Source organism: Phalacrocorax carbo, chromosome 21 (genome assembly GCF_963921805.1).
Source record: "Phalacrocorax carbo chromosome 21, bPhaCar2.1, whole genome shotgun sequence".
Lineage (NCBI taxonomy): Eukaryota > Metazoa > Chordata > Aves > Suliformes > Phalacrocoracidae > Phalacrocorax > Phalacrocorax carbo.
In genome coordinates, this window is record NC_087533.1 from 5456987 (window position 1) to 5484596 (window position 27610).

Genomic DNA, 27610 nt, shown 5'->3' on the forward strand with positions numbered 1-27610 from the left:
GGGAATAAAACCTTAAATATCATAAAATTGCAATTTCTTCAAATACAAATAAGGAGTTCAGGTAGAAAAAGAGGGCAGAGGACTGAAAGAAGAGGTTAATTTTATAAAGCTCTACTACAGGGACCAGCATCAGAAGCAAAAGGCAAGCAGCAGAGAAGGAATGGCTTTAAAAGAAATAATGGGAAGATTAAAAAGTGAAATAAATGATGGGGGAGAGGAGAGTGCGGATTTCTCTCTTTACAGTCAAAGCACATTTGCCCATTGACTTAAGGCTAGATTCTGGTGTAGTTATTCCTGAAGACATGAAACTTGGAAGATGCTTGCAGCTCTAAAGCAAAGCTTCAGAATGCTGCTGTACTTTCTTTTCTGCTTCTGGACTACCTCAGAGGTTAAACAAACTCCCAGGATAAATTGTTGCAGTCCCCAAGACCTCTTTATCATGCAGGCAGGCTGCTTGTAGAGTATAAACAAGCCAGCATCTCTAGAGGGCTCACTGCTACACAGCTGCTCCCCAGCACTGGAGGATTTTGAGGTAGATTTAAGCATTACATCCAAACAACTAAATTGGCTTAACTATTTATAGAACACAGTTTTTGACATGCTGGACCTCTGGTAAAATGCTGTGACCATAAGCAAGGCAGATAACTGTTCTTCACCAACACAAGACACACACTACACTACATTCAGGCTTGGCTACACACAGTTTCAGAGCTTCTGGTACAGGCCATGTGGGGCATTCCCAGCCCACAGAAATTCTTATTGGTACCTAGGTCTCTTACTGCAACTGCTGAAAGCATCACTGAAAGAAATGTTCTCCTCTCTTATTTTAGGAGCATCTTTTGAAGCAGAGCTTTTAAAAGGAGCACACAGCTTTCTAAATCACTTGACAAGGCTGTTCTGTGTGGTGGTGGCTTTCCCAGTGCTAAGCTATTGCATTAAGGGCAAAAGAAGCCCCTGTGCAAACAGACCTGAGCCCTGCACAACATCCTGCCGGCAGCTCCCACGTCCCACGGCAGATTATGTGGCACAGTCAGCCCTGCCCGGGGAGCTTCAGGGCACAAACAGAACATGATACACACAGCTTCCGGCAGCTGCACAGCCCTGCAGTTTCTCTCTGGCTCTGAATGAAGACAGCTCCCTGGTGCGTAAGCAGTAACACCACAGCAGGCACGTGGAGAGACAGACTAACACCACTCGGACCCCAGATTAAATCTGCACCTTTGCACAGTGCTGACTTTGGCTCATCTCTACAGCTGCAAGGACCCCCCAAACAAGGCAACATTAAATAATGCTAAAAGATACTCTCTTCCTATCAGCAATTCATAGGCACCAACGTTTAGTTTATTAATTATAAGAGCTCATGGTTAACGGTGTGGAAACAGAGGACAACCTTCTCCTCTATCATACAGGGCATGGAAAACCAAGGAAACACTTTTGCTCTGTGAGTTGCCTGAGGATAGGCGCATGGAAGGCCTGGGAACAAATGCTATGGAAGAAATGCACCCTGTTCAGCCAGTCAACGTGAAAGCACCTATTAGCAAACACCAAACTACTAAGAAGTCCTCAGGACAACCTCGCAAAGAAGGGTGGTTTCTCTGACTGTTAACATGTCTAAGATGCAATAATGGTGAAAGCTGTACAAGCTGTTGGCTCAGTCCCTAAAGAGCACCCACCAACCATCATTTTGTTGATTTACACTGGCAATGCTGACTCATTCGGCAATATGATACAACTTAAGAACAGCATCCAAAGAGAAAAGATAAATCCCTCATATAATTAAAATATCTTTATTTTATAAAACATAATACAAAGCATCTACACCATTCACTGGTGGAACATTAGTTGCTATTACACAGTAATTCAAACACAAGTTATTATTTCACACTAGTTCTTCAGTTTCCTTTTACAATTTGCACTAGCCATTGTGGACTAGCCTGGAGACAGGTCCCACCACGTGATCCACAGCTTGAAAGTTACAGTCCTCCTGGGTCTGTGATGCTATGCCGGAACCCACTAGACAGACTACAAGGCTTTGCTCTGAGACATCATTGGTAGCTCTACCTCATTAAGCCATTCCTAATTGCTCTTTTGTTTTCTGGTGCCCTTGTTTAGCTTCTAAAGCCTCAACATTGATCAAAGTGCCCGACTTCTTCCACCCAAGATTCCCCCCAGCTCAAAGAAGGGGACCACTCAGCCATTAAGTGCGTTATCTTTCAAAACATCTTCACACAAGCTGTTTCATAGATACCGGCAGTCACTAACTGACATCCTTATTCACCTGGGCAGGTATGGCCTGTAAAACCCCAACAGAAAAGCTGTAACCATGCATTAAGCTGCACACCAAACCTCAGAGTCTAAATCATCAGGACTGCTCAGGAAACTCTTCTTGGTGGGCAAGTCAACAGCTGCAATGAAAAATGAACAGGCTGTTTTCACCTACACTTCTCAGGACTTGCTGCTGAAAGGCCTTATTCCCTGGTCAGCCTGGCTGCTGAAACTCTTTTGGCTTGAGATTTACTGCAATCCTTTCTAGGGAAAACCCACCAGACTTCCTTTCTTCAACTTGGGAGTGTTTCTTCAACTTAGGAGTCGACCTGAACAAGAAGCAGCATGGCTGATCCTTATGCATGTGTCTAGCTCACTCCTTTTGACTCCTACCCATAAGCACCACTGCAAAACACCCTGGACTCATGCCTCTGAGGCAAGCAAGATGCTGGGAAGTGCCATGTTCAGGTGACAAGGTACTGATAGCAGGCCATAGTGAGAAGTGCTTCACTCAAAGCAACAGCATTTTGCCTTTATACAGCACAGCTTGACACAGACCACCAAGTGTTACTCAAAAGTGGCTTAGTGTTAACAAATTAAAACACCCCAACGAGGTAGGTAATACTGTACCCACTTAAGAAAGTGGGTAAGCTGAGGCAAAAAGGATCCTTGACAGGCCCCGCAGCAGCAGCACAGCTGGGAAAGAACTACAAAGCCCCAACTATCCCTTCTTGTCTCCCTTCAAGGCTCAATAGTCCTATCACCATGCTGTGCTAAGTCAGTTAAGTTTCCTTTACAGGACCAGCTCACCCAACAGTTGGCTCTGCTAATCTGAAGTACTTTGGGCTCTTCAGGTCTTTGGCTGCAACAGGCAAGGCTCACAGCAGAACTGGCACCTGCGCTGCGCTGCAGGCCTGGTGCTCAGGCTCAAACTCAGTGATCTTAAGAATGACAGCAATTACGAAGGAACAGCGCTTAAGAACATACAGTGAAATAAACATCAGAAGCTGCCAACTGAGGGACAGTTTTCCCCTGCAAATGGACCAGATAAGTAACACTTATTTTCTCTCCCAGTCAGGTTCACATTTTTTCTTAAAAAAGGCCAGATTCTGTGCCTCTCCTTTAATTAGGCTTTAAAATAAGTCTCTCTTACCATATAAAGTTCTCGTTATATTATAAAGTAACCCAGATACATCAGGAACACAGAAGTGAATTCAAACCCGGGGGTCAAGGCATCAATTCAGATGGAAAGCCAAGGTTAGGTCTTTGGGTTGAACAGGGCAGAAGACATATTTAAAGCTGTGTAGCTCTTCCACCTTAGCCACTGCCTTTTGAAGATGCATGTTGGCCACTCTTCAAACAGAAATCCCAGTTTGGATCTGAGGAAACACCCCTGTCGAAACTGGTATCTTTGGTCCTGGGGGAAATCATCAACGCTAGTTTCAAGTCTTTTTCAATCCCTTTCCCACAGAGCTTCCAGAAATTCACCTATGGTACCCTACTATCCTCAAACACTACAGCAGAGTCAGGGTTCAGATACACTGATCTGAATCTGGGATGACATTTTCAAGGGCAACAGAAGTACACACAGCCTTCACTACAAATCAGGCCCCTGACCCCTCTAGATTGCCAAAACCGGCAAGTACAGATTGTTGGCAGACGGCTGCAGTAAAACACTCTGCATTTACTTTTCTTACTTTTAAAAGTTACTTACAGCTCGGGGAAGGTATTTGTCTGACAATCTCAAGGCATGCTGTTTATTCTCAGGCTGGCTCCACAGTATGCCTGCATTTGGGCCAATCAGCACAGCAGAGGGTATTTTGGCATTCTTCAGAAAAATCAGGGTTTGGTCCATCAGCCAGAAAAACACTTACTGGCAAGTCCTGATGGGGCTTCTCATAATGGAGAGTGTTGGTCACTCTAGGAGCTAAAAGCAGTATTTGGAGGGGGCGGGTGGAGTTTTAACAGGGATGAAGAGGGAAAAAGTCAGAAAGGCGTTTCACATCAGGGGCTGTGTCTTTGGGTGTATTCACAGAGCACCTAGTCCTGCAAGGCGCCAGTGCTAATTAGAGCTTCTGGACACTACTGAAAAATAAGTTACCAATATGTTACTAAATAAGTTATTAAAAGGAATTAGAAAGGGTAGGAAACAACAACCTACCTAAAATACTGTTCTTTCTAGAGTCACACTCTAGCTCAACCACCAGAATAGTTTCTCCCAAAGGAAACATAGGGATAACGAACAAAGTGCAGATAACAACCATCATTTTGCATTTATATAGCACCCCTCAAGTAAAGATCTGAAAGTGCGTAATGCAGATGGATCAGCTCCATCACCCCCAACTCACAGATGGGGAAATAGGCACAGAGTAGAGTTATGTGACTTGCCCAAGGTCACATAATGAGTTGGTGGAAGAGCCAGGAATCCCAGCTCTGATGCAACACTAGAGCATGCTGCTTCTTAACAGTATGAAGAGTCACTCTAGCTGTCCAGCCTGTACAGGACACTGAACATGAAGATCTAGTGTTATTTTCTTCTCTCTTCCAAGATTTAGTGCTGAAGGAGTTAGGTACTAACATTACTATTTACACCTGCACCACTGGACTAGTTATGTTTAGTCTGTAAAATTAGCCCTTCTTTCACTCATATCGTTTAGTGTATGCTTATGTACACACCGAGCCAGCCTCTGCCAGGCCAAACACTGCAGATCCAATGAATCCGTGGCATAGCTCCATGGATTTCAATGGAGTTATGCCAAGGATAAACTTGGCTCCAGAATTGCTAACGTGTGCTGGCTCCTCTCCCGACAGTGGCATTTCAGGCACGATCCTCCTCTTGCCAGATCATGAACTTGACAAAGTCTTCCCTCAACATCCAGTCAGTGGTTTTTCAGATGTCCATTAGTTTTCAAGTATAACTCATCACTCCTCCGACTCCTCCAAGCATGGTATTTCTTCATGCTCTTCCGCCTAGCAAAGCGACAGATGCTGACCATGAAAACCCAGGAGACAGCGTACATGATGACGCCCCCCAGCTTAATGTACCACCTGGGTTTGGGCGAAGCAAGCTCACAGTACATCAGCCAGGCTCCCACTCCAATCCGCACCCCAGTGAAGAGGACCACGAAGAAGAAATCCACTACATCACCTGTGAAACTGTGGTAACACCCCATCTCCTTCAGGAACCAGCGGGCCTGCAGCAGCGGGTTAGTGATCTCACTACCAAAGATGACGGCATTGACCTCCGCAGCTGACTCTCCGAGTGCCAATGATGCTGTGATGCCCAAGATGCTCACCAGGTGGTGGGCCAGCATCAGGGCACCCTCTGTCTGGAAGTACACGCACCAACAAAGGTCAAAGAGGAAGTAGCCCAAGCTAAGGCACAGCACATGTACCTGAAGAGTTGTGTTTGGTGATCCTGAAACATAAAGACACCAGACAGAGCTTTAAAGTATGGAGACAACAAGCAGGCAGGATGCGAGACAAGGAAAGGGTATTCACCTTCAGCACTGGCAGGGTGGTATTAGCTTGTACTGATCACAGCTCAGCTGGAGGAGTCAGACAAGGCATAATACTACAGTTGTTAGACTAACAGCTGCACACATGTAACAGCCACACAACGTGATCACACAGTCTGCCAGATTGCAGCTGAGGAGGGCCATTACGCTAGCAAAATACAGTACCAGTCTCTCCATTTCTCTAGTACTGGCCGTCACAAAGCAGCTCAGATACCATTACAATCATCATTCCTCAAGTGGGCTGGATACTGAGGTGGTAGGAGAACCCCACTTTGCGCCATCACCTACTGGGCGACTTGGGACCACAACTTTCATTACTCACCTGGGTGACTTAAAGGCCAGGGACCATCAATAAAGCCAATGTAAGCAGAGAGACAGGTAGCAAGGATGCCATGGGTCAGTGTGACCAGCCTGCAGCTCCATTCATAATTCCGGTGCTTGTAGCGATGGCAGAACCAAGCATAGAGAGAGAGCCAGGCAAGCAGACTGCAGGCTACCCGCAGAGGCAGGGGGAACAGCATCCTGTCACAGGAACAGAAAGACAAAATGCATCAGAAGGTCTAGCCTTCAGCAGCATTAGCACAACCCAGTGCAGCATTTCACCCGTTAACATCCCAGTACTGAGCGTACAGTGCTGTTTTCTGGTGGTGCTGCTTGCTCCTGACAGTTTTTGTTCCTCTGGGGAAAGGCCTACATCAGAGCAGTGTATCCTTGAGAATTAGGGCAGATTCACCATGTGGCCACCAGCACACAGACCCCCACCAGTGTCACCTCAGCTGTGGGAAGACCCACTGAAAGCAATGACCTTGTAAGGCAGTGAGCTCCTAGCCTGGTTGAACAGAAGACACACCACAACTTGGTAAAGCACCTCAGAGGACTTCCCCAACCAGTCTATGATGCAGGATCTACTGGTATATGTTAGGGCTCATCTCACTGGCTCAGGAGTGCCACATCCAGCAATAAAACTTTGACCCAGAGCTATGCCTGCACCTTCATTTTAATTCCCTGCCCATATACCTACATTTGACTGTCTGCTTGTGTTGCCCCACCTGACCCGTCATGCTGTTTACTAGCTTGGTTCTTCCTCTCCTGAAACAAACCACCAAGAACACCCAAAGCACACAGTGTCTTTTGCTGGGTCCACTGATAATCTTCCCAGTGCAGTGACACCAACTGCAAATAACTGCAAAACACATATCCAGGACAGTTTGAGGAATAAACTGCTGTAAAATCCCCCTGTCCTCCCAAGGAAAACTCCCAGTAGAACAACATATAGTTCAAGCTTCTTCATAAGCACATGAGGACAAAGCTCAAATTAGAACAATTAGCCCCTCAAATAAGTAATACTCTAATAGCTACATCTTGTTCCTATTTATAATAGCTTTCCATGAAACATAAGATGTGTCTCATTACTCCTGAGCATTCAGGGCAGCGCATGAAAAGAAGTTGAGTCACGCTCTGGGATACGTGAGTTTCCAGCTGTGTAATAGCAAAAGCGCCACTGGTCCTGCTGGTACCTGTGACCAGCACGCTGGATTTCACACCCAGGGCTCGGGAACACCGAGAGGACTACATATGATTTGACGAGGAGTCAGAGTTGCAATGCCCAACCTTCCTGTTTGGCCTGTTGAAAGCATTACCAGGAATTACTTAGGAGGCTGGGTAAACAAAGCCATTGAGGTATAATGGGCCTCCACAGCACGGGGAGATAAAGTAAGGATGTGATTAACTGCTCTGACCAGGTGTTTCCATTAACATCCCTGGTACTTGAGGTCCCTATGCATTTAGAGGCAGGGCAGATAAGGGAGGAAGAATCCTGATATAACAAAAGGAATTGACCAGCTGAGAAGCCTTGTAGAAGGAAGAGGAATGACCTTTTAGGCATTTTTAGGTGTTTTCCACACCTGCTTGTGAAACAAATGTTTCTCCATTTCCTGGAAAGAAAGATGGGGGCTACCTTCCAACTGCACACCAAAGTTAAACATTTGCATTTAGCATATACTATATAGAATCACAGAATCATTAAAGTTGAAAAAGACCTCTAAGATCAAGTCCAACTGTCAACCCAACCCCACATGCCTCCTAAACCATGTCCCGAAGTGCCACATCTACACGTTTTTTGAACATATATGTTGCACCTGTGAGTTACGCCTGTCCCCCCACACTGGAAAGGGCAATATCCTTTAAAAACATCAATAATTATAATCGTTTGTACCACCAGTAGCAATGGGGTCACGAACAACAGCAGGCTCTGCAATAATCACACGTGCCTAAGAACCTAGTCCAGAACAGCCCTGCTCTCCCTGAAAGAGCTTGAAAATTAGATGGGCACCTGAGCAAAGCACCATTTTCTGGTGTGGGTTTTGGGGGGTTTTTTTGTGTGGTTTTTTTGTTGTTGTTGTTGTTGTTGTTTTTCTGCTGTTGGTTTTTTTTGGGGGGTGGGGGTGGTGCGTGCGTACAAATGAGAAAATGGAGGAGCCCAGAGAGCCTAAACGACGCGCCCCAAGCCACGGACACAGCCCGCCCCGCCGACCGGAGCCTGCCCGCAGCCAGCAGCCTTCCTCGCCGGGATGCAGCCGCCCTCCTCCTCCCCGCCGCCCCCGCGGCCTCCCGCCCCGCTCGCCGCACCTGCCCGGCGGCAGCCGCTGCCCGCGGGCCTGCCCACAGCCGAGCACGGCTGCCCCCGGCCCCGCTCCTCTCCAGCGGCTCCCGCAGCCTTGCGGGGCCGGGGAGCGCCGCCGGGCCGGGCCCTTCCCCTTCCCCCGGCGCCGCGTACCCACCTGCAGGGAGGCGGCTGCTGGGGCCGGCCCGGCGCCGCGCCTCCGCCGCCCGGGAAGAGGAAGCGGCCGGGCGGCGGCCGAGGGGCACCTGCTGGCGGGGAGGAGGGACGGCAAGGGCGGCGGGCGGCGGGCGGCGGAGGGGTTCCGGCGCGGCCGGCCGGCCCCGCCGAGCATCCCTCCTGAAGCCAGACAAGAGGTCGGTGACCTTCGGGGGCTGGCCCCGGCGGCTGCAATGCGCGGGTTTGCGGGCCCCGCTGGCTGGCTCACAGATCGAGGTCCTGTTCCCACCGGGTGCACGCATGCACAGCGCTGCTTTAGCCTGTGGGCACAGGAAATTAGTCCCATGCGCCCACGACCCGTTTCAATCATCTCCCACGTCCCAGAGATAACAGGCGTGACCACACAGCTGCAGGCAGATGTGGGCTTGCTTTACTCACACCCAGGCAGCACCTGATGTGAACCAGCTCTTCCACAGAACTTGCAAAACTGTGTCAGTACAGCACCGGCTTCAAGGCAACATACCCCGCGGGGTTTATCATCACAGAGCATGCAGCTTCAGCAGGCTGAGAAAGCACACAGCCCTGCCCTAAACACGCTCTCTCATCCAATGCTTATGCAGCAGCTACAAAGCCCAGCAATTTCTTCTCACTACAAGCATTCAGTGCTACACCACATTATTTTCTCTCCTCCCTTCATCCACAGAGTAACAAAATCCACAGCTTATGCAGGACACCTGAAGTGGCTTCTGAAAGTGTTCAACCAACGCACTTACTCCTTTTGTAAGTTGCAATCAAAACAACCTCTCACACCCTGAAATAGGTTTGTTTTTTCTCCTTCATCCTGTCAAGTTTTACCTTTTGAAATACACATGGTGGGAGTGGCTTGTCCTGCCTCTTACAGCACTTGTAATGAGCCTGTTTTCAACTGCATATCTATCTCACTTTTCCAGCTCAGGCCAGGCTCAGGTTCCCATTGCTACAAGATGCTCATCCTTCAGCTATTTCAGCACAACATCCTCACGAGCAATGATGGCTTTCCTCCACCTTTGCTGGACCAGGCCTCCTCCCATAGCCTCAGTAACAACTGAGATGGAGCTGTTCTAATATTTAGCTTAGGATACAGAACAGCATTGACCCACAGAAAGCTATAGGGCTAATATTGACTCATAACACAGATTCTGAGTCACAAGGAAGAACAACAGAGATGGTCACCAAAGACTACTCCCAAAGTCCAAACAAGGCAAGGACCATTTAATGCTTGAGGTAGAATATAGAGAAGGTGGTGTGGGCTTTTTGTTCTAGATCATACAACAAGCAAAATTTGCACGAGGTACAAGGTGGCAAGTTAAATTATCTCCCAGTGGATTGTACCAGAAGTTAGGTGCAGCTTATACACTAATTTTCTCGTTTGCTTTGCGCAGAGTCAGCCATTTAAATACGCAGGCTGAGCTGCACTGGCTCATTTTGCCTGCAGATGAACAGCACTCAGCAAAACCACTCAGGACAGGAAGCTCCGCTCACAGTTATTTGTGCACTGCTACCCATTTTAGTATACCTACACCCTCCCTCAGCAGTACATTCTTCTTGTATTCTTTCTGCACCTATTCTAGCGAGAGCTTACAACACTGAAGGGTCCCAGACATATTAGCTTGCCAACACCAGGAATCTTCTTGTCCAACAATAAGCTGGAAATACACAAAAACTGGAAACACACAAGAGTCCAATAGCCTCAGAGACAAGCAAAGACTGATGCTCGCTTTTTGTGACTATAAAAGCCCTCAAGGGTATTTGACAGACAAAAATCAGGCACCTGTATTAAAAATTACATAATCCGAAATGTTAGCAAATAAGAAATCCAGTGGGATACTGCAGGTAGACCCAGATGCTTTTCTAGCATCACATTAGTGGGTTTAACACTAAAACTATCCTTAGATGAGACATGAGGCATGACCACCTGAGGGCACTTACTTTGCTTCAGATCTAACAGGGTAACTACCATCAGCCCTGTTTTGCATGCAGGCAAGCTGGGTGCACTGGGTTCCTGTCCCTCAGCTAATGGAAGAGAGTTTTCTTGTTGGAAGCCAAGCCCAGGCCCACCTCCACTCCAGACAGCCGAGTCCTGGCCCAGCAATAGCAGGTTCTCAATTGGAAACAGGCACTCAGCAGCAGCCTAGGACATCTCATTGCACCAAAGGTGTTCCCATGCTTTCAATTGCTTCTCCAAAGACAGTGTAGACAAACCGCCTTGCAAACCAAGCCTTCTGAATTGGTCATTCCTAGGACAAAATGCAGCAACAGAGAGCCATTAGTGCTGCAGAGAAAAAAGGCAACCTGGGATGTAGACTACGACCAGAATTTAAGTTACCTTGCATCTCTCATGAGCAAGCACCTCAGTTTGATGGCCCATTTTTAAGTTCCCTGCAGTACCGACCATGAATCATTGGCAAGGCAGGTTATGGGTATATTAGTCACAAATCTGAGCTTCAGCTGACCCTCACCTATCCTTCACACCTCAAGCATGAGCTCCAGAGCACATGGCTCAGTCCATGCTTGTTTTCCCACCAGCTCACTCCTTCCTGAACTGCATGAGCCAGAGCTTTGCCAGTGACTACTAGCCTTTGCATGCTTAGGCTACCCTCAAGCCTGTTTTCCTCAGCATTAGCTTCATCTGCCATCTTAAGACCCAGAACAAAAGAACATTACAGCAATGGTTTCTTTTTAAAAAGAGAACATAACTTTATTAGAAGTCTCATCGCTTACAGGAGTTTTCCAAAGAGCACAGTGACTCTGGCAAGGGTTCATACCTCATGAGGCCAGGCCCTCAGAGCCATGCTGGCAAAGTATCAGGAGTGCAGGGCTCCTGTTTTTCTAAACATATTAGCCTGCTAACTTGCCTGGGTTCACAGCTGCAATGCATTCAGAGGGCATGTCAAAAGGTAGGCTATTTCATATCATTTTTTAATCTCTCCATCACCTTATTCTAGGCAAGGCAGATATCTGCACTGAACAGTACCAAAGTTAGTGAGATAAGAGGCGTGGAGGAGCTAGTACGGCTGCATCCCCACAGCAGCTGTATTCCCACTGCTCCCCTCCTTCACCTCTGCAGCAGGGGTGACACCTCATTTAAGCAAGTGCCACAGAGGCTTTTTCAGGGGCTTTTTAGCTCCATGAAGCAGCTCTTACTAAACAAGGTCTTGGAAAGCAGGCAGGAAAGGCAATGGGCCTTGCTAAGCCTGAGGGCTACACAACGCCATTTGTTCCTCAGCTCTAAGTAAGGCTTTTACGGGAGAGCAAATCTGAACTGCAGCCTTAAACAGAGGGAAATTCACATTAAAACTCCAGGGGAAGTGTCAGAACACAAATCTGAGATGTAAAGAAAGCAAGAGAACTGGTCCATACTCCACGACCTGCTGCTACGGAGCAGATGTTACAGAGCTGCCTAAACATTACTGTCACCCTGAAAGTACAGTCACTTATGAGACTCATTAGCCATGCATTCAGCTTAAAGTGGCTTTTACATGAGCCAACTCCAGAACAGAAAGAGCATCCAGAGAGCGCTGTTTTTAAGTCATCCCTCACCCACAAAATGCATGCTCTTTGTTTTTTAAAGCAAGCCAAGGTTACGTGAACACCTGCTTATGGAGTTTACTGGTGTAAGTCTAACTCTTAACTCTAGTTTGCAAGGACCTGACACAATTCCAGTGAAGTCACACTGCTCTACAATCAGTATCTGCTTCAATGCAAGTATTAAAAAAAATGAAATGTATTGTTAAAAACAATGAGGTAAAACTTTGCCTCACCTCAAGTACCATCACTTCACACACTCAAAGGACAACTATATTATACCCCTGCAAGCACTTGAATCTTGTTCAGATGCTTTCTTCCAAGTACTTAGTCAAGCGTGTGGTCCAACTCGAGGATTAAGGGAGAGTGAGGCTCAGCAAATCTTCGCTAGGTCACGCCCTACCTGGTCCCACTGGCAGGAAGATGGGATTTTTCAGATTTGATTCTCTGGCTCTACACTGTAAAATAATTCTACCTCCAAAATGATTACAGAACATACAGACTGTGCTGCTATTGGCTGTGGACTGAATAGGTCTGGTATTGTCACCCTCCTCAAGGCTGTACCATTGCTGGAGAAGTCAGGGAATCAGAGTCCAGTAGACATGCCAGGTTCCTCAGATTTCCACAGAAACTCCTCTTCTGTCAGCTTTCCTATGTTTGTAGCACTGATTCATCTCCTCCAGGGATAGCGGACCAGTGCAGAAGGTCAATTTCCACATCACTTCTAGGAGTTCTCAGAGGAATAGGCTTCAGTAACCAGGACCATAGCGCAAGGGATTGCCATCCACAACCCGTTTATGAGCTGTCAAGTGCCCATTAGTTTTCACAGGAGCATTCATACTCCTCAGGTTTGTCCAGGAACCATATTTTTTCAAGATTTTCCTCCTGACAAAGTGGCAGATTTCAACCATGAACCCCAAAGATACAGTGTACATGGCCAGGCCTCCAGCCTTGAGGAGCCAGCTAGAATCAGGGGATGTCATCATCGCGTACATGATGAAAGCTCCTCCTCCTATTCGCAGCACCAGGAAGAGGAACACAAAGAAGAAATCCACCACCTCTCCCAGGTGAGTGTGGTAACACCCCATTTCCCGCAGAAACCAGCGGGTCTGGAGCAGTGGGTTGGTGATCTCGCTAACAAATACTACTGCATTGACTTCTGTAGCAGACTTCCCAAGCCCCAGCACCATGATCATGCCGCAGATGCTCAGCGTGTGATGGAACAGCATTAGGTCCCCCTCTGTCTGGAAATATAGGCACCAGCCCAGGTCAAAGATAAAGTAACCCAAAGTCAGGGACAGCACATGGATCTGAAGAGATGTGTTTGGTGAACCTGAAATGAAAGATGTGCATAAGTCTGGGGTCTTATTTAAGACATTCTTCTACAATACAGAGCAATACAGGTGTGAGTATGCCTCTTTCCTGCTTAGCTTCCAGCCTTATCCTGTGGGCCTGGAAGTTTGGATATCTGGTTCTGTTCTCCCTTCACACTTCAGCCTGCCCAACAGACCCAGGCAAGCTATCCCATCCCACCACACTTCTGTTTCTCTTTTTTTCTCCATGCTTTTAGAAATCAGGGGTGGAAAGCCTGACCCTTATCAGCAGAACTATTTGAGATTTAATTATAGAAAACTGCAAATAAAACCCCACAGCCAAATGCCAGGTGCTATTACACCCTTAAAGATGATAACAGCACTTAGACTATTCTCAACACATTCCTACAACTAATGTTGCAATAAACTCAAGCTACCAACCAGAAAACTTTCAATATATACATGGATAAAAAAACAAAGAAAACAAACAAACAAAAAAAGGATTAGCAGTAAGAAGTGGTAGGGGCTAAAGAAGAAGCAAGGGCATTAAACAAAATCCCGCCACAAACACACCCCAGAAACACACACATAAGAGAACAGACAGCAAAAGCAATCAGCCCCCCACTCCACCTGTAACAAGAGGTTTCCACACTGCATGACAAGGACACGTGTCAGGGTAAGACTCCAAACATACCTGCATGGGTCAGAGGCCAGGGGCCATCCAAGAGAGCAACATAACCAGAGAGGCAGGTGACAATCACCCCATGTAGCAAGGTGACCAAGCGACAGCTCCACTCATAGGAACGGTGCTTGTTCCGGTAGCAGAAGCAGGCGTACAGAAACAGCCAGGCAACAAAGCTGCAGGTCACCTCGAGAGCGATGGACACCATCCCGGTGAACACAGATTGAGGATGTTATGCACACAGCAGCCCTGTCAGCAAGGGGCATTCATCCAGACATCCACCTCAGCATCCACCCCAGCCCCTTTGCAGCAACCGCAGGGAAAAAAATAATGAAAAGAATTAAAATAAATAGAAATAAAATAAAATAAAAAAGAAACCCAAACAAAAACCCCCAAACAGCCAAACCCAAAACACCAGCACAAACAAACCAAACCAACCAACCAAAACCGCCCCACCAGAACATGCCTTGTACCCTTCCCGTGAGCACGGTGCTCTCCTGAAGCCCTCTTTGGCACCCCTTCCCTGCAAGACCCTCCTCGCTAACCAAGGGGCTAACCTTTGGGGAAAACCACGATCCCAGCACCCCCGGGCCCAAGCGGCTCAGCCCGCCCCGCTCCCCCTCGGGGGCCGGCGGACGGCGCGGCGGGGGCCGGGACACGCGGGGGCCAGACCCGCTCCCCCAGCCCGGCCCGGAGGGAGGGAACGGGCGCCCCGGAGCGGCGCTTGCCCCGGGGCTGCTCGGCAGCCCCCTGCCCGCTCCTTACCCCGCGCTCGCCGCCGCCTGCGCCTCACCGGCTCTGCCGCCCGGCTGCAGGTTCCAGCTCTGTCCGGGACGGGAGGCGGCACCGGCGCGCACCGAGAGGCTTTTATCTTCCCCTCCCCTTCCCTCCCCTCCTCTCCCTTTTCCTCCCTCCCCCGACCGGGGCAGCTCCCGCCGGGGAGGGTCCGTCCCCCGCCCCAGCTCCCCCATCCATCGCCGGCGGACGTTCCCCTTGCCCCTCCGCTCCCCATCCCCGCTTACCCCACCCCGGAGGCGAGAAGGGATCCGAGCAGCACAGCTGCGTACCGGGGCAGGGAGAGGGCCCTGCTGCTGGGGGACCGTGCCGGGAAGGGGGAACAGGGGAGGAGAAGTAAGGACAGGCGTCTGGAGCCTGTCAGCCAGGCTGGAACCTCCATCCACCCTCAGCCCTCCCGGCTGGAAGAGTCCCACAGGGTCCCCAGGCTTTAATGCGGCTGAATGTTTCTCTCCAAGGAAGGAGAATAAAGTGGAGAATAAAGCTGGATCAGGCAAGAAGGGAGGTGCTTTTTTCCTTTTGTTGGTGTTTTTTAAAAGAAGTGTCCTGGGGTCCTCCTTCAACTTTTATACCTGGTTTTGAAAGCGGAGGCCGGGTGGGTGGGTTTGCAGTGACCAGCTTTGTGCTGTCCTGTGCTGACTTCAAGGAGGGAAGGCTGCGACAGGGGCTGGGACGGCTTGGTCCGGAGCTGGGGAGCGGTGCTGGCTGTGCAGGGAGGAGCGGCGCAGAACGCACAGAACAGGATGAGCGAGCGAGGAGCTGAGCTGGGGCCAAGCGCTCGGGCCGGGCAGAGGCAGGAGTGAGTAACCACGAAAGAGCTGTGCTTCCTCCAAGCCCTGACAGTGAACTCAGTGTCGGTACCAGGGAATTTCTGTTCATTCAATTTGCTTTAAAAACTGCCTAAAAAGATTGTGATTGCCAAACCTCCCTTACAGCCAAAGAGCCCTATGCTGGGGGTGAAACCAATCACCCAGAGCATGAGAGGCCGCTTCTATGGCTGCTGAGGTCTGGTGTGTGTGCTGTGCTCCATAGGATGTTTTGCTGTGTTCTAAAAGCTCTGGTAACACATTAAAATGCACTTCTAGTTGGATTGTAGATTATAGGTTGCCCTTCTACTTGAGCTAAATCTTCCTGATTTTTCTCTACTTTGCCAGCATTTTGGCCCCAGTTCTGAAGCAAGCTCACAGGCTGTGCTGGCAGGGACCCGCTGGCACAGAGAAAGGGGGTCCCACTGCAGCTCAGGCACTCATCCCTGCTGGCATCTCTAAAGGTGAGCCTCAACTTATGCTCAGCTACTGAAGGCATTGTATTGGACTGTTAGGATCTATGCTAATTCTACCAGGACTGTAAGTCCCAAGGCATCAGGAATGATGAGGACTGTAAGTCCCAAGGCATCAGGAATGATGAGGGCACTTGACGGGCTCATTTGGACACTTAGAAATGCTCAAAGTCTCCCGTCAGGCCACAGGGAGAACTGGGAAGGGCAAGCAACAGAGCCCTGCTGTCCCAGCTTGCACTCACTGTCCTCACAGGTGGAAAACAGAGGAGAAAAGACAGGGGAATGAACAGTAAAAGAAATTAAATACCACAAGAAATTGTTAATTTGCCAGCCCTTCCCAGTCTTGCTTGAACTTGGGCACTGCTGAACATCATGGTTGTATGAGGTATCCCACCTCCTACCTGGGCTGCTCACTTGCTTAGAGCTCTGCAGTTGCTACCGCAGTTAAGTGGAAAAGTCACCCCTGATGTCAGTCATTAATAGGAGTGCATCTCCTGTATGCACTCAAGCATCTATCAACAGAACAGTCAGGAGTATTTGTCCATTTTTATATTCTGAGGATGCCAGGTCAGTTACCTCTGGCTAAAAGCAGGAACTAGAGAGAGAGGTCTACCTACAGACAGACCAGAACTTCCAAAGGCATACCACATCCTTGATTTGATTTCGGAACTGAGTGGGATCTGGGTCATTTCTCCAGAGAGCTTGTGTATGACCAGACTACAGATAAAAATAGAAGATGAATGGGGTTGCATCCCTTATACTCACAGACAATAGGGATGGGACCCACAGAGGTGTTTTAGACAGGGACTCAGCTGACAGCTGGCTCTTCACTCACACCTGAGGTTCACGTCACTGATGGTTCACATCACGTCCACTGAAGGTGGAGTAGCAGCGGAGCTCTTCTCAAGAGAAGAGTCGGGACAGAGACCGTCGAAACAGTTCAGGCACAAGGGCTGCTTTGGTAGCAGACCCGGTTGTTCAGGACGTTATGTGCGTTCTTATAGCCACTGTGAGGCACATCTGCCTGTGAGCAATTGTTCCCTGCGTTGTTTATGTGTGGCTGTGGGATGTGACTCTTAGCCTTGGAAAGCTGGAATTTCCTGCCTTGTATATTTTTAATCCCTTAGATGCTCCTGTGAGTCTGGAAGTATTTCTGGAAGACAGGGAATGAAGACCTTTCCCTTCAAACTGTAGCTTTTTGTGAAACAAACAAGCTGCTAGTGTTTGTTTTCCTATTCAGGACAAGTTTATCAATAAATCTGAGAGACTTGTTACTGTGTTTATAAACTTTTCAGCGGACAACAATTCTCATAATGTGTCTGCACAACACCTGGCACAGCTTGGCTTTGATCTCAGCTGCAATACTAATGTGCAGATACCGTTATTCAGCATTTAATACATTTGTAATTTCCCACCCAGCTTTCAGAAGTAATATTCCAAAAGTTATGCGGTGCTGCCTTTGTGGGAGCAAATTAGAGGAATTTCTGAAAATTAAATGGAATGGTCCTTGTCAGTTAAGAGCCAGATTTTGATCTTGATGTATCTTCTCTATAAGTGTACACATGTACAATAACTTGTAAACATATTATTGTAAATAGTAAGCTGCCTTTCAAAACTTTATTTTTGGTCTCTTTTGACAGAGAGTCTTACAAACCTCTGGGAGTCTTTACCAAGTGTTTAAGTAGACCGTCAGTTGACTCTGAAATCTGTAGCTAAATTACAGCTCAGCTACCAAGCATAGGATTAATGTAGGGATTACTAAGTAAAATTTGCAGGCTAGGGTTATGAAGGCAATCAGAATGGTCACTTCTAAGATTTTTAAATAATTGCTTGTAATCTATGAAATAACTTGATATTTTTTACAGTAGAAATGAGCTGGAAACTAGAGCTTTGCCAAGCGCTGGTGTAATAAATGTCTTCGATGGCTGGCAGCAGAATCAGCTGTAATGTTCATCATTCATGAACTATGCTATTTAGCACAAGCTGAGTTCTGAGAGAAGGAAAGGATTATCATCACCATCACCTAATGGGGATTAAGTCATTTGTCCAAGGTCATACAGGAAGTAAAATAAGATAGGGTGTCCCAAAAGTATAGATGAGTGGTTTACATTTGTTCTTCCTATCTGCTAATCTTTAAATAGTCATAATAGCCAAAATTTAAAAAGAAAAAGGAAAAAAGTAAAAGAGAGAGAGTGTCATTGTCTTAGCAGCATGCCATCCTGTGATGCGCTTGTTTCCATTATGTAGATTATTAATTTCAAGAAGGTCTGTATCTTAGGAGGGAGGTGCTGGAGCAAGATCCCTTCATGCCACTTGAACATCTTTTTCATATGGAACTGGCTTTGAATAAGGATTGTAAAATTATTGCTTAAAAAGCTGGAAGCTTCCTAAGGGGTCTTTATAGTTACAGAGTGACAGCCAGCCACCCATCATCTTCATCCCTGGCCAGGGCTGCTGTTTAGTCAAAATCCAAATCCTGCTGACTTTATTCATTAGGGTTGCAGCACACTCAGTGAACAGTCACACACAAATAACTTCTCAGGCTGGCAAGAAAAAAAGATAGATTGTTTCATCCTCCATCCTTCTCTCAGAGTGTTGGCCAGCCCTCACAGGAGCTTGAGTGAGGTGTTTCAATGAAAGACCTGAGAGGAAAGGCAGCTCCTTGAGGGGGGCTCATGAATTTGCCACTTCTCACCTACACCTCTCCCTTAGGACTTGCAGCATCTCTTCTCCAAGGGCACAAGCCCATAGTGATGCACCTGGCAGGGTTCAGCCGTGGCAGGTATGATTGAGTCATCAATGCGCCTTGGCTCATCTTAGTACGCGGTGGGGTTTATGCCATCCCAGCCAGTCAGGAGAGGAAAATTCTCCTCCCACACACTTTATCTGCATATGAGTACGGGTCAATGATTTGTTTTCTAAGTAGATTTTTTTTTTTAACTATGTCAGGATTGAAATTTTCATGTAAAAGTATACTTTTTCTAATCTTTTAGACCAGGTAAGAGAGAAACACAGATCTGGAAAGGTTTCTTTCCAACAAAACCAGCAAAACACTGGCATGCTTTAGTTAAAAAGCAAAACAAATTTCTGCTGATTTGTTCATTTCTGTTTCTCCTAACCTCCACCATTTTAGGACAGATCCCTTAGCCTCACCCCACCAGCCTCCCAGCCAGTTTAACTCAGCTGCTTATGTGAAATTAATGGAAATGCATCAGGCAAAATACTTATAGTATCAACCCCAATTCTCTATCGAGTAACCAAGATCTTGCATGTGAATAAAAACTGTTACCAGTCTCTGGCTGTGTATACGTGAGTATCTACTACTAGTGTTCAGCAGCAATCGCACAGGATTTTCCAGCAGGACAGAGCCAGCGCTGGCGGGGAGCTGAGCAGATATTGCTCTGTGTCTGCAGAGCTTGCCTTAGAGCATTTTGAGAGCCCACTGTTATAAGCAATCCCATGGAGGCAAATGGCAGGGGTAAGTTCAGACAGGGAGGGCACGTTGGCAGGATCTGTCCCTGCAGCTGACCCAGCAAACAAGTACCTGGGTTTAAATGCAGTTGTCGTAGCACAGTTGTTTTAAAACACTGCTGTGGTGTCATTCTCTTGGCTGGAGGAGAATTTGTTTTTTCCTCAAGAATTCTGTGATTAAGGCACACTATAGAAAGAGCTGTCATGTTTAATTCCTGTCACTCCAGCTCTAGAAAGCAGTTCTTGTCCCTGTTTCAGACAGTAATGGGAACCTTAAGGAATCTGCCAAGAGACCCACCCGCACAGCTGCACCAAACCTGTCACAGCTCAGCTCTAGAATGATTCATTTCAAATAGTTTGTTTCACATCTCCAAATACAGTTGGGAAGCAATGGAGAGCAAGGCTTGAAATCTACCCTACAAGCATGTAAGAAAATTTACTTAACGGTAGAAGAAGGGCTACAGCAATCAGGAGAGTTAGATTAATACTTCCCGTCTACATTTCTTGCTTTCCCATCATAAAATGTTTTTTAAAGTCACAACAGATTTTGTTGAAAAAGTTTCATTTAATTTTAATGTTTCCAGTGAAAAACAGAAGTTATGAAAGTGTTTCGGTTAGAGGTAAATGACTGGTGGTGGGGAATCCAGGAAACAGAGATACAGTTTCTCCCTTTTTGTGTTAGAACATTTTGAAAAATCTCATTTTAATATTTTAGAAAATATTTTTTTTAATTTCCATTTTTCAAGAAACGTTACCTTATCTTTTCCAGTTCCCTCTCATTATTATCAGTGTCTGCTTCTGTAACAAAACCTCACTCAAAGCAACAAATGCAGTTCTATATACAATGTGCATGTAGGGCTCAATACTTTGTGTGAAGGTAGCCGATAAACTCTTAAGGTCCACAGACTCCCTATAGCAATAATTCATCACACAGGACTGGATGAGTAGGATAAGAAACAACAGATCAATCCCCACCCCCCACCCCCCTGGAAGTGACAAAGGATAATTTTTACTAAAAAAAAATCTCACATTTACCTATTAAAAAAAAAAAGCTATCAGGAAAAAAGACGGCTACTCAAACTGTCTATTTACAATCTGTGAACCAGATACTCATTTACTCTAGTTCCGCTGAATTAATTACTTATACCCATAAACAACCTGACCAGGACTTTGTATTACTTAAGTCTACTTTAACAAAATTAAATATCTACCTCTTTTCAAGTGGAGAGTTGCAAAGTAACAACAATTTCCCTGGTGATATGCTGTGAAAGTTGAAGTTCCCTACACTTTGGCATCTCATGAAATTAAGAAACACTTGCACACACCAACCTCAAGATTCACACCTGAGCAAAACAACTTGTCCTCCCAGGAACAGAAGAGCATGCTGCAGAGAACAGGCAAGCTACATTACTTACAATTCAGGAAAGACCAGAACACATGCACACCTCTACTCCAGAGAGGTTGTTTTGATTTGGTATCAGATAAAAACCAAAAGATTAATAAAAGGAAGGAGGGAAGGTCAAGACTAATCCTTGTCCCATCAAATCAACACAAACTGCTTTTGTGTTCAATGGAGTCAGAAGTTCACCCAAGGTTTTCGAACAGTGACGTCCTCCAGTGGGGCAGTGAGGCCAGCTGTGAACAATAACAAGACCTGGACACAAATTTTGCAAAAGATAATTTTTTTAAAAGGAAAAAATAAGATGGCTCTAAAATACTTAATAAAATAAGACAGAAAAAAAAGGGAAAAAAGCACTGTTAGAAACAGAGCAGAATGGCTCAAAGCAAAGCAAGTTTGGTAGTGGATAAAGCACAGTGCCATTGACCTTGGAAGTCTATTGGAAACCAAAGCTCACATCTAGACACAGGTCTCTGGTGAAATGAACTGGGTAACCTCGGCTCAGTTTGGGGGTTTATGGTGTGTGTGCGTGATAGTAACAGCATGACAGACCCTTCTTATGGGAAGCTCTGAAATGAGTGAGGGGAAAAGAGGGTCCTGACAAAGAAATCCTTCCAGATTAAAGGTTGCCAGGCAATCCAGCATGAATGCAGAGATTTGCAAGCAGAGGGCAGTGTTTCATGCTAAGAGTGATAAGCAAGGGCTCATTCTTGAAGTGAATGCCTGGAAGAGTATTATAATGTCACTGTTGGCATTGAGAATCCTTGGGGAAGGTCAGCTGCAGTTTGAGTCCCTGGAGATTTCTGCTGCTATGGGTTTCCTTAAACAAGACCTTCATTTGGCAGCATTTTGAAGGCACTGGAACACCAGATGTTGCCCCAAGCATTGTTCCTAGAGAAGTTGGTCCATAGCTAGAAGTCAGAGCTCCTTTTACACATGATGGAGGAGTCATCTCAGTGGAGGTAGGTAGGTTGATTCCATCGGTACCACGATCTGTTTGCAACAGAGGGAATAAAACCTACAATTGCCATGTTGTTAAGAGTTTCCCCTTGAATTAAAATCATCATTATTCCATTTGTAACCTTCCTTCGACTTGGCAGCCAGCAAACGATTGTTTGCCTCTACAGGAAGCAAAACCCCTGTCTTTCTAAGCAATCTTTCATTGTGCTTGTGATTTCACATACTACCTGGCCATTGGACTTCCTCCATGTGAGAGAAGTCTGATTCACGGCACAGGATGATCCATGACTCAGAAAGCCCAAAAGCTACTGGTAACGCCCTCTGCTCTCTGTTGCCTTCCTACTGACACAGCATCCTTCTTGAGATGTAGCAGAAACTACAAGCGCAGAGAGGCCTGAGCAGCACAGACTGTGGCGGAGGTGCATTCAGTGAAATAACCAGAAGGGCTCTGAGCCCATATGTGTGGCTTAATGCTTTTGTAGCTTCTAAAGGCAGGGCAGAGGAGAATCTTTGTTCGTGTTTCATCTGCCACTGTGGAATATTTACTCTGCAGCAGATCTCTCTGGGTGGCACTGCAGGAGAGGAAACTGTCTGTGGACAGGATTATCCAAGCAGAAACAGCAAAATAAGCCTTCCTCTGCTTCCTCCACAGAAGGAGTTAAGCTGGGGCACTCCTATGGCCAGTGTTTCTATTCAGGTTTTTGGGTGGGGAGGTTTTTTCCTGGTTTTTTTTTGTTGTTTTTTTTTTTTTTTTTTTTAACCAGCACAGTTTTTCAGGCAAACCTTGATTTACTATTTGTATTCAAGCAGAAAAATAGCCAAATCCCAGGAAGATTCAGTTTAGATGTGACACTTCATGTAAGAACGTGCTGCCACATAGCTCCGCTTGCTGGAGTCTCTAAGGGCTTGCACGTTCTCCTGTAAAGTCCCACTGCTTTTCTCCCAAGCCCTCTGATGCCCTTGTGAAGGAGCAAGCTGTGGGCCCCCACTGCCTTACCCTGAAGAGTTGAAACCAGATGAGTTCATTGCAGCTTTAGAGTTGCTCTGGGCTGTGCCGGGGCTGCTGGCATGGAGCGCACTGCCAGGGGACGAGGGCCTGCTGGAGTTCCCTGGGGAACACGATGATGTTACTGTGTAGCAGAGAAAGTAGAATAAGGCTGGGATCTCCTTTTCCTGTCAAGGACAGCCCAAGCCCAAATACTTCCAACTGTCTTGTACCCATCTTGTTGCTCATCTGACTCACTGCCCTGCAGCAGCAAGGCAGAATCTGCACTCCAGCCCCAGAGAAGGAAGGGGTCTCCCTGCTCTCTCTGCAGCACTTGGTTTCTATTTGTGAGAGTCATGCTTCTCGAAGGAGATCTGACAATGTTCTGCTGAGGAAGTGCAGTAACCCACCCCCAAGGACTCCTCTTGATAGGCTTCTAGGTGTGCCTGGCTCCCAAACATAAACACTCCAGGAAAATTTGCCTAGGATTATCCTGGGAATGTTATCATGCCCAGGAAGATTTCCATGTCTTTGTTCCAGCCAAGAGAAAGACTCTGCTGTTCTTATCCCTTGCACACTAGTTACGTGGTGATACTTTCCCTGGCCAAACCCAAGGGTCTTAATAAGAGTGGCCTGCAAATGTGACCTAGAAACTAATTAATCAGAGGGCAAAAGCAGAGGAATGAGGGAAGGAATGGTGAGTGGGGCAGGTTTCTCAAGGCTTACCAGTCCCAGGCATGGTGCTATGAACCGGGTTGACGGAGAGGGGCCCCAAGGACCCTGAGGTAGAGACCTAGAGAGAAACAGAAGCAAAGAGTAGGCACGTGGCACTATGAGGGTATAGATCACAAAGTGCCACTCTTTTCACATTCTTTTTAGACTGTGCTTGCTCCCAGGCAGACTTTTTATCCACATATGAGGCTCCCACAGATATTTCTATTCATACTCTAGGGTAGAAGCTCCATTCCCATATCCAGAGCTATCAGAAGAAATGGGAATGAGCATTACATATGCCTGACACTCTCCACACAGTTCTAAATGTATGGATTAGCTATGGAAAAGCCTGAAATTATCAAACAAGCCAAACTTTCTGGAAGGCCTGAGATCCAGCTGGTAGGAGCCACTGCCTTTTGGATGTGTCAGGCTGGATGTTTCTAGTCTGAAACTTCCCAGCTCACTCTGGTCTTCAGCACAAACAATCCCTTTTCCTTTAGGGAGTCCTTGATGGGTCAGAATTCTCAGGTGACAATTAGTAATTTGGTGGCTGCAATCCAAGCGAGCCAGGAGCATTTGCTGTTCAGCCGTGATACTGTAACTACAGGCACCATGTTGTTCAGAGTGACTGATGAGCAAAGGTATCGTTTGTACTATGCATTCACAGAAAAACAATTCACCAAAGCTACTGCTTTAAAAATTCATGGCTTGCAAGCAGCATTTTGTCTTTGTGACTGTAAATCAAATGTATTGTGCAACAAGTGACCAAACTTCTTGTGATGCTTTCCTGCCTTCTGATTGATAATTCCAAAACGCAGAAGATTTCAAGATAAAATATTGCTTGCAAATACATACTCTCCCTCCCACTCGTGTGCTCCAGCACTAATAACACTGTAGGAAGGTTCTTGCTGCTTTTATATGTGGAAGCACCTAGGCAACTATTAACTAGCAGAAGTGCAGTAGTAGCTTGTTATCCACGATAGCTGCTTCAGTAGATTACACCAACTCTCACAACAGTTTATCTTTTCCTCATCCTTCCTGGCAATAAAAATAGGCTTCACAAAATGTGAATGTGAATGAGAGAAGGACAATTAGCACTACTGAAGTATATTCTGCATTTCTGCACAGTTGTAAACCAACAAACTGATATATGAATAGTTACCATTAGGTTTCAGAGTTAACAACTAAATTGACATGCATGGATGTAATTCTCATTCCATGGAATGCTGATTCCTCCTCCATTCACTTTGGAAAGCTTTTCTTTACCAGGTTCAGGGTGAAAAGTTTTGGGATAGCACCCCTATTTGGATAAATTATCCTATAATTAAACTGAATTGTACTTTCTAGGAAATTTGTATTCTCTTTCTGTTGCTTCCATTAACAGAATAAAAATAAATATTCTGTAAGTGTGGGCATGAGATGGGGATGTTGAGTATATGCCCGATCCCTGGCTAGCCCAGCTGCCTCTCTGCACACTCCTGCAGGTGTAATCCCCCACAGGACCATGGAGTGGGCTTGCCACCAATTCAGGGACTTGTGTGTACAAGGAAATGCCCTGTCCTGTTTCATTTTCCAGCAAACCCTGATGCATCCCCCTACCGTTTTCCCTTCCTGTCTGGGTTGGCATGTAGAACTCCTTAATCCAAAGTCTCTCACCAGTCTGGAATTGTAGATAGGTGATTTGATGGGGGATGGCATTGGGCAGCTGATCCGTTTTTCCTTCTGGCGCCGGTTGCAGAACCAGACCCGAACCACCTCCTTTTCCATGGACAGCTGCTCTGCTATCAAGGATATCTCTTCTGAACTGGGCTTGGGGTTCTGCTGAGAAAGGGCAGGAAGTTAAAGAAAGCCCCAAAGAGCCATAACTTACAGCATCAGTATATGCTTCTGCTGCTCAAAAGGCAGAGGACGAGGGTGGGGTTGGCTGTAAACTGGGGAGGGGAGAAAATTTACTTCTAAAACAAAGGGTAAATATTTGGGTGAGAGATTATGTTCTGTGAACCAGAAAGTGCTTCTCATTCAACACTGAGTCTCATGAAATCAGTGGGGGATGAGTCACAGTATCTGGCCCTGTTATTGCATGAAGCGCCACGCTCTTTGATCTTAACAGCACCCTAAATCATTGCTTGAGGGGAAGCTAATGACTGGTGGTCTTCTTATCACTACACAGGACACACGACCTGAGTGCTGACTGTACACCTACCTGCACCATCTCAGAAAAGCCATTTCTTCTCTTTCTTCCTCCATCCCTCATTTATAAAGGGAAATAACAGTACCTATCCTTTCTTCTGAGTCACTTATTTTCTGGTGCATTTCACAGCATTTAGCTCTATGGGTTTTGAACTGAGTTGGAGACATTGAAGGTCAAAAATACCTAGCACAGAGATGCCAAGACAGCTTGCCCATTACAAAGAATGCCTCATACTAGCTAAAAATGAGGTGCCCGTAATGACCTGACAATGACTGTCTTTTGTTCTCATTAACAGGTACAGGAGGATATTTTGATATGATCAGATAGGAGGGAGAAACCAAGAAAAAATGAGGGCTGGTCAAAAACTGTTTTGATGAAAAATTCTCAATGAACAAGTTAGTGCTACTGATTGAACAGTTGCACTGTTTGTGCTCTGTAGTGATTTCTCTTTAAAATCTTGATGCTTAGGAAGTTAAGAGTTCCACTTCTGAAAAAATTCAGCAGCAATATCTGGAGCAACCTGTTCTGTGGTTTCACAAGACCTGCTTAATGGGGCATCCGTTTCTGTGCTGCACCATGGCCACACAGCTGCTGCGACACAACGCCTGCCAACTCGCAAAGAGAAGAGGTGGGTGCAGGTGATCAGCTCTGGCGAGTGCACTGATCAGTGGAAGATAATGGGGACTTGCGGTGGCAAAATTGTAATTCCCTTAAAACCGCATTTACCCAGTAAATAATTGGGTCTGATTTCTCTGTTTTTGACACTTTTCCTGTTAATCCCTTCAAGCATTTTCTAACCTCCTATGAAAACAACCAAACAAGATCTCTGTTTTTTGATGATTCAGTGCTACTGTGACCTAGCAAATGCCAGACTTGGAGAGAGTTCACAACACATTCAAAGATTTTCCCCTCACATCTTGAAATCTTTTCTCCAGCGTGGAGCGAATGTTGGTCTCAATGCTGGTTCGCTTCTTTCTTTTCCGTCCAAACATCTCATTCACTGAGGGGTAGGAATTGGGAGTGCTCATGGAAGAATCCAAAGGAGCCGATTCTGTTGAAAGAGGGAAGGGAAGAGAGATATTCAAAGACGACAATGAGGTATTTTCATTCCTAGATCCTTTCTGGGAACTATGGCACCTCCTAAAGTAAATAAAATATTCCTACATTGAGGATCATTCCTCTAACGATGAATAAAATTGCTCCAAGGGTCCCAATCCATCAATGATCTTGTTCAAATCAGGAAAGAAATATGAATGCTGAAATTTTAATCAACACACTATTTTTCCTCTTTCCAGCCTGCTCTGAAGAGGATCACACATTTCCAATTATTTAATTTCACACAGTTAAAGATGTTGACTTACATTACTGGGGTCAGGTCTCATGTAGGTGATGCCTCCTGACATAAATTGGTCAAACATGCAACTCCAGAAGGGCTAGGTGAAGCACTTGAGACTAATGCCGCTCGTACAGTGGCTCGCAGCCAGCAGAGGACACCGGTCCAATACTGCTGCTAGTGGGGCTTCCCCTTGCAGTGATATCTTTCTTTTCTAATTACTGCTCACAGGCTGATCTCTGAGCACTTTAGGAGGAGTCCCTTCCTACTCTTCCCAGTTTACACAAGGAGGGACTGAATGGACTAGCCCTGCGATTTGCCCTGGACCATGCAATAGAGCAAGAGGCGGTGCAGGAGGGGGC

General features: G+C 46.4%; 3 protein-coding genes across 4 annotated transcripts in view; all 3 read right to left on the minus strand.

Annotated features, from left to right (window-relative positions):
• Window positions 1-1764: 1764 nt before the first annotated feature.
• On the minus strand, window positions 1765-8644 carry TLCD5 (TLC domain containing 5). Its single transcript, XM_064470858.1, has 3 exons — window positions 8564-8644; window positions 6106-6305; window positions 1765-5683 (listed from the first exon to the last, which is right to left on the minus strand). The coding sequence occupies exons 2-3, from the start codon at window positions 6302-6304 to the stop codon at window positions 5145-5147; spliced, it is 738 nt and encodes a 245-aa protein (XP_064326928.1). The 5' UTR covers window position 6305; window positions 8564-8644; the 3' UTR covers window positions 1765-5144.
• A 2673-nt stretch (window positions 8645-11317) lies between these two features.
• Window positions 11318-15070, minus strand: LOC104051020 (TLC domain-containing protein 5). 2 transcript variants are annotated; one of them, XM_064470744.1, is made up of 3 exons: window positions 14887-15070; window positions 14134-14423; window positions 11318-13459 (listed from the first exon to the last, which is right to left on the minus strand). In XM_064470744.1, exons 2-3 carry the CDS (start codon window positions 14327-14329, stop codon window positions 12876-12878), a joined length of 780 nt encoding a protein of 259 aa, XP_064326814.1. In that variant the 5' UTR covers window positions 14330-14423; window positions 14887-15070; the 3' UTR covers window positions 11318-12875. The 2 variants fall into 2 exon arrangements, with proteins under 2 accessions (XP_064326814.1, XP_009510277.2); XM_009511982.2 differs by lacking the exon at window positions 14887-15070 and having other exon boundaries at window positions 14134-14875.
• A 6645-nt stretch (window positions 15071-21715) lies between these two features.
• The window catches only part of POU2F3 (POU class 2 homeobox 3), a 42285-nt gene continuing 36390 nt past the window's right edge, over window positions 21716-27610 (minus strand). The window contains exons 10-14 of the mRNA XM_064470857.1: window positions 26830-26966; window positions 25381-25542; window positions 23737-23803; window positions 23023-23155; window positions 21716-22058 (exon numbers count right to left, since the gene is read on the minus strand). Of these exons, the coding sequence (XP_064326927.1) occupies window positions 22019-22058; window positions 23023-23155; window positions 23737-23803; window positions 25381-25542; window positions 26830-26966 (539 nt within the window). The 3' untranslated portion in view covers window positions 21716-22018. The remainder of the gene's footprint in view (window positions 22059-23022; window positions 23156-23736; window positions 23804-25380; window positions 25543-26829; window positions 26967-27610) is intronic.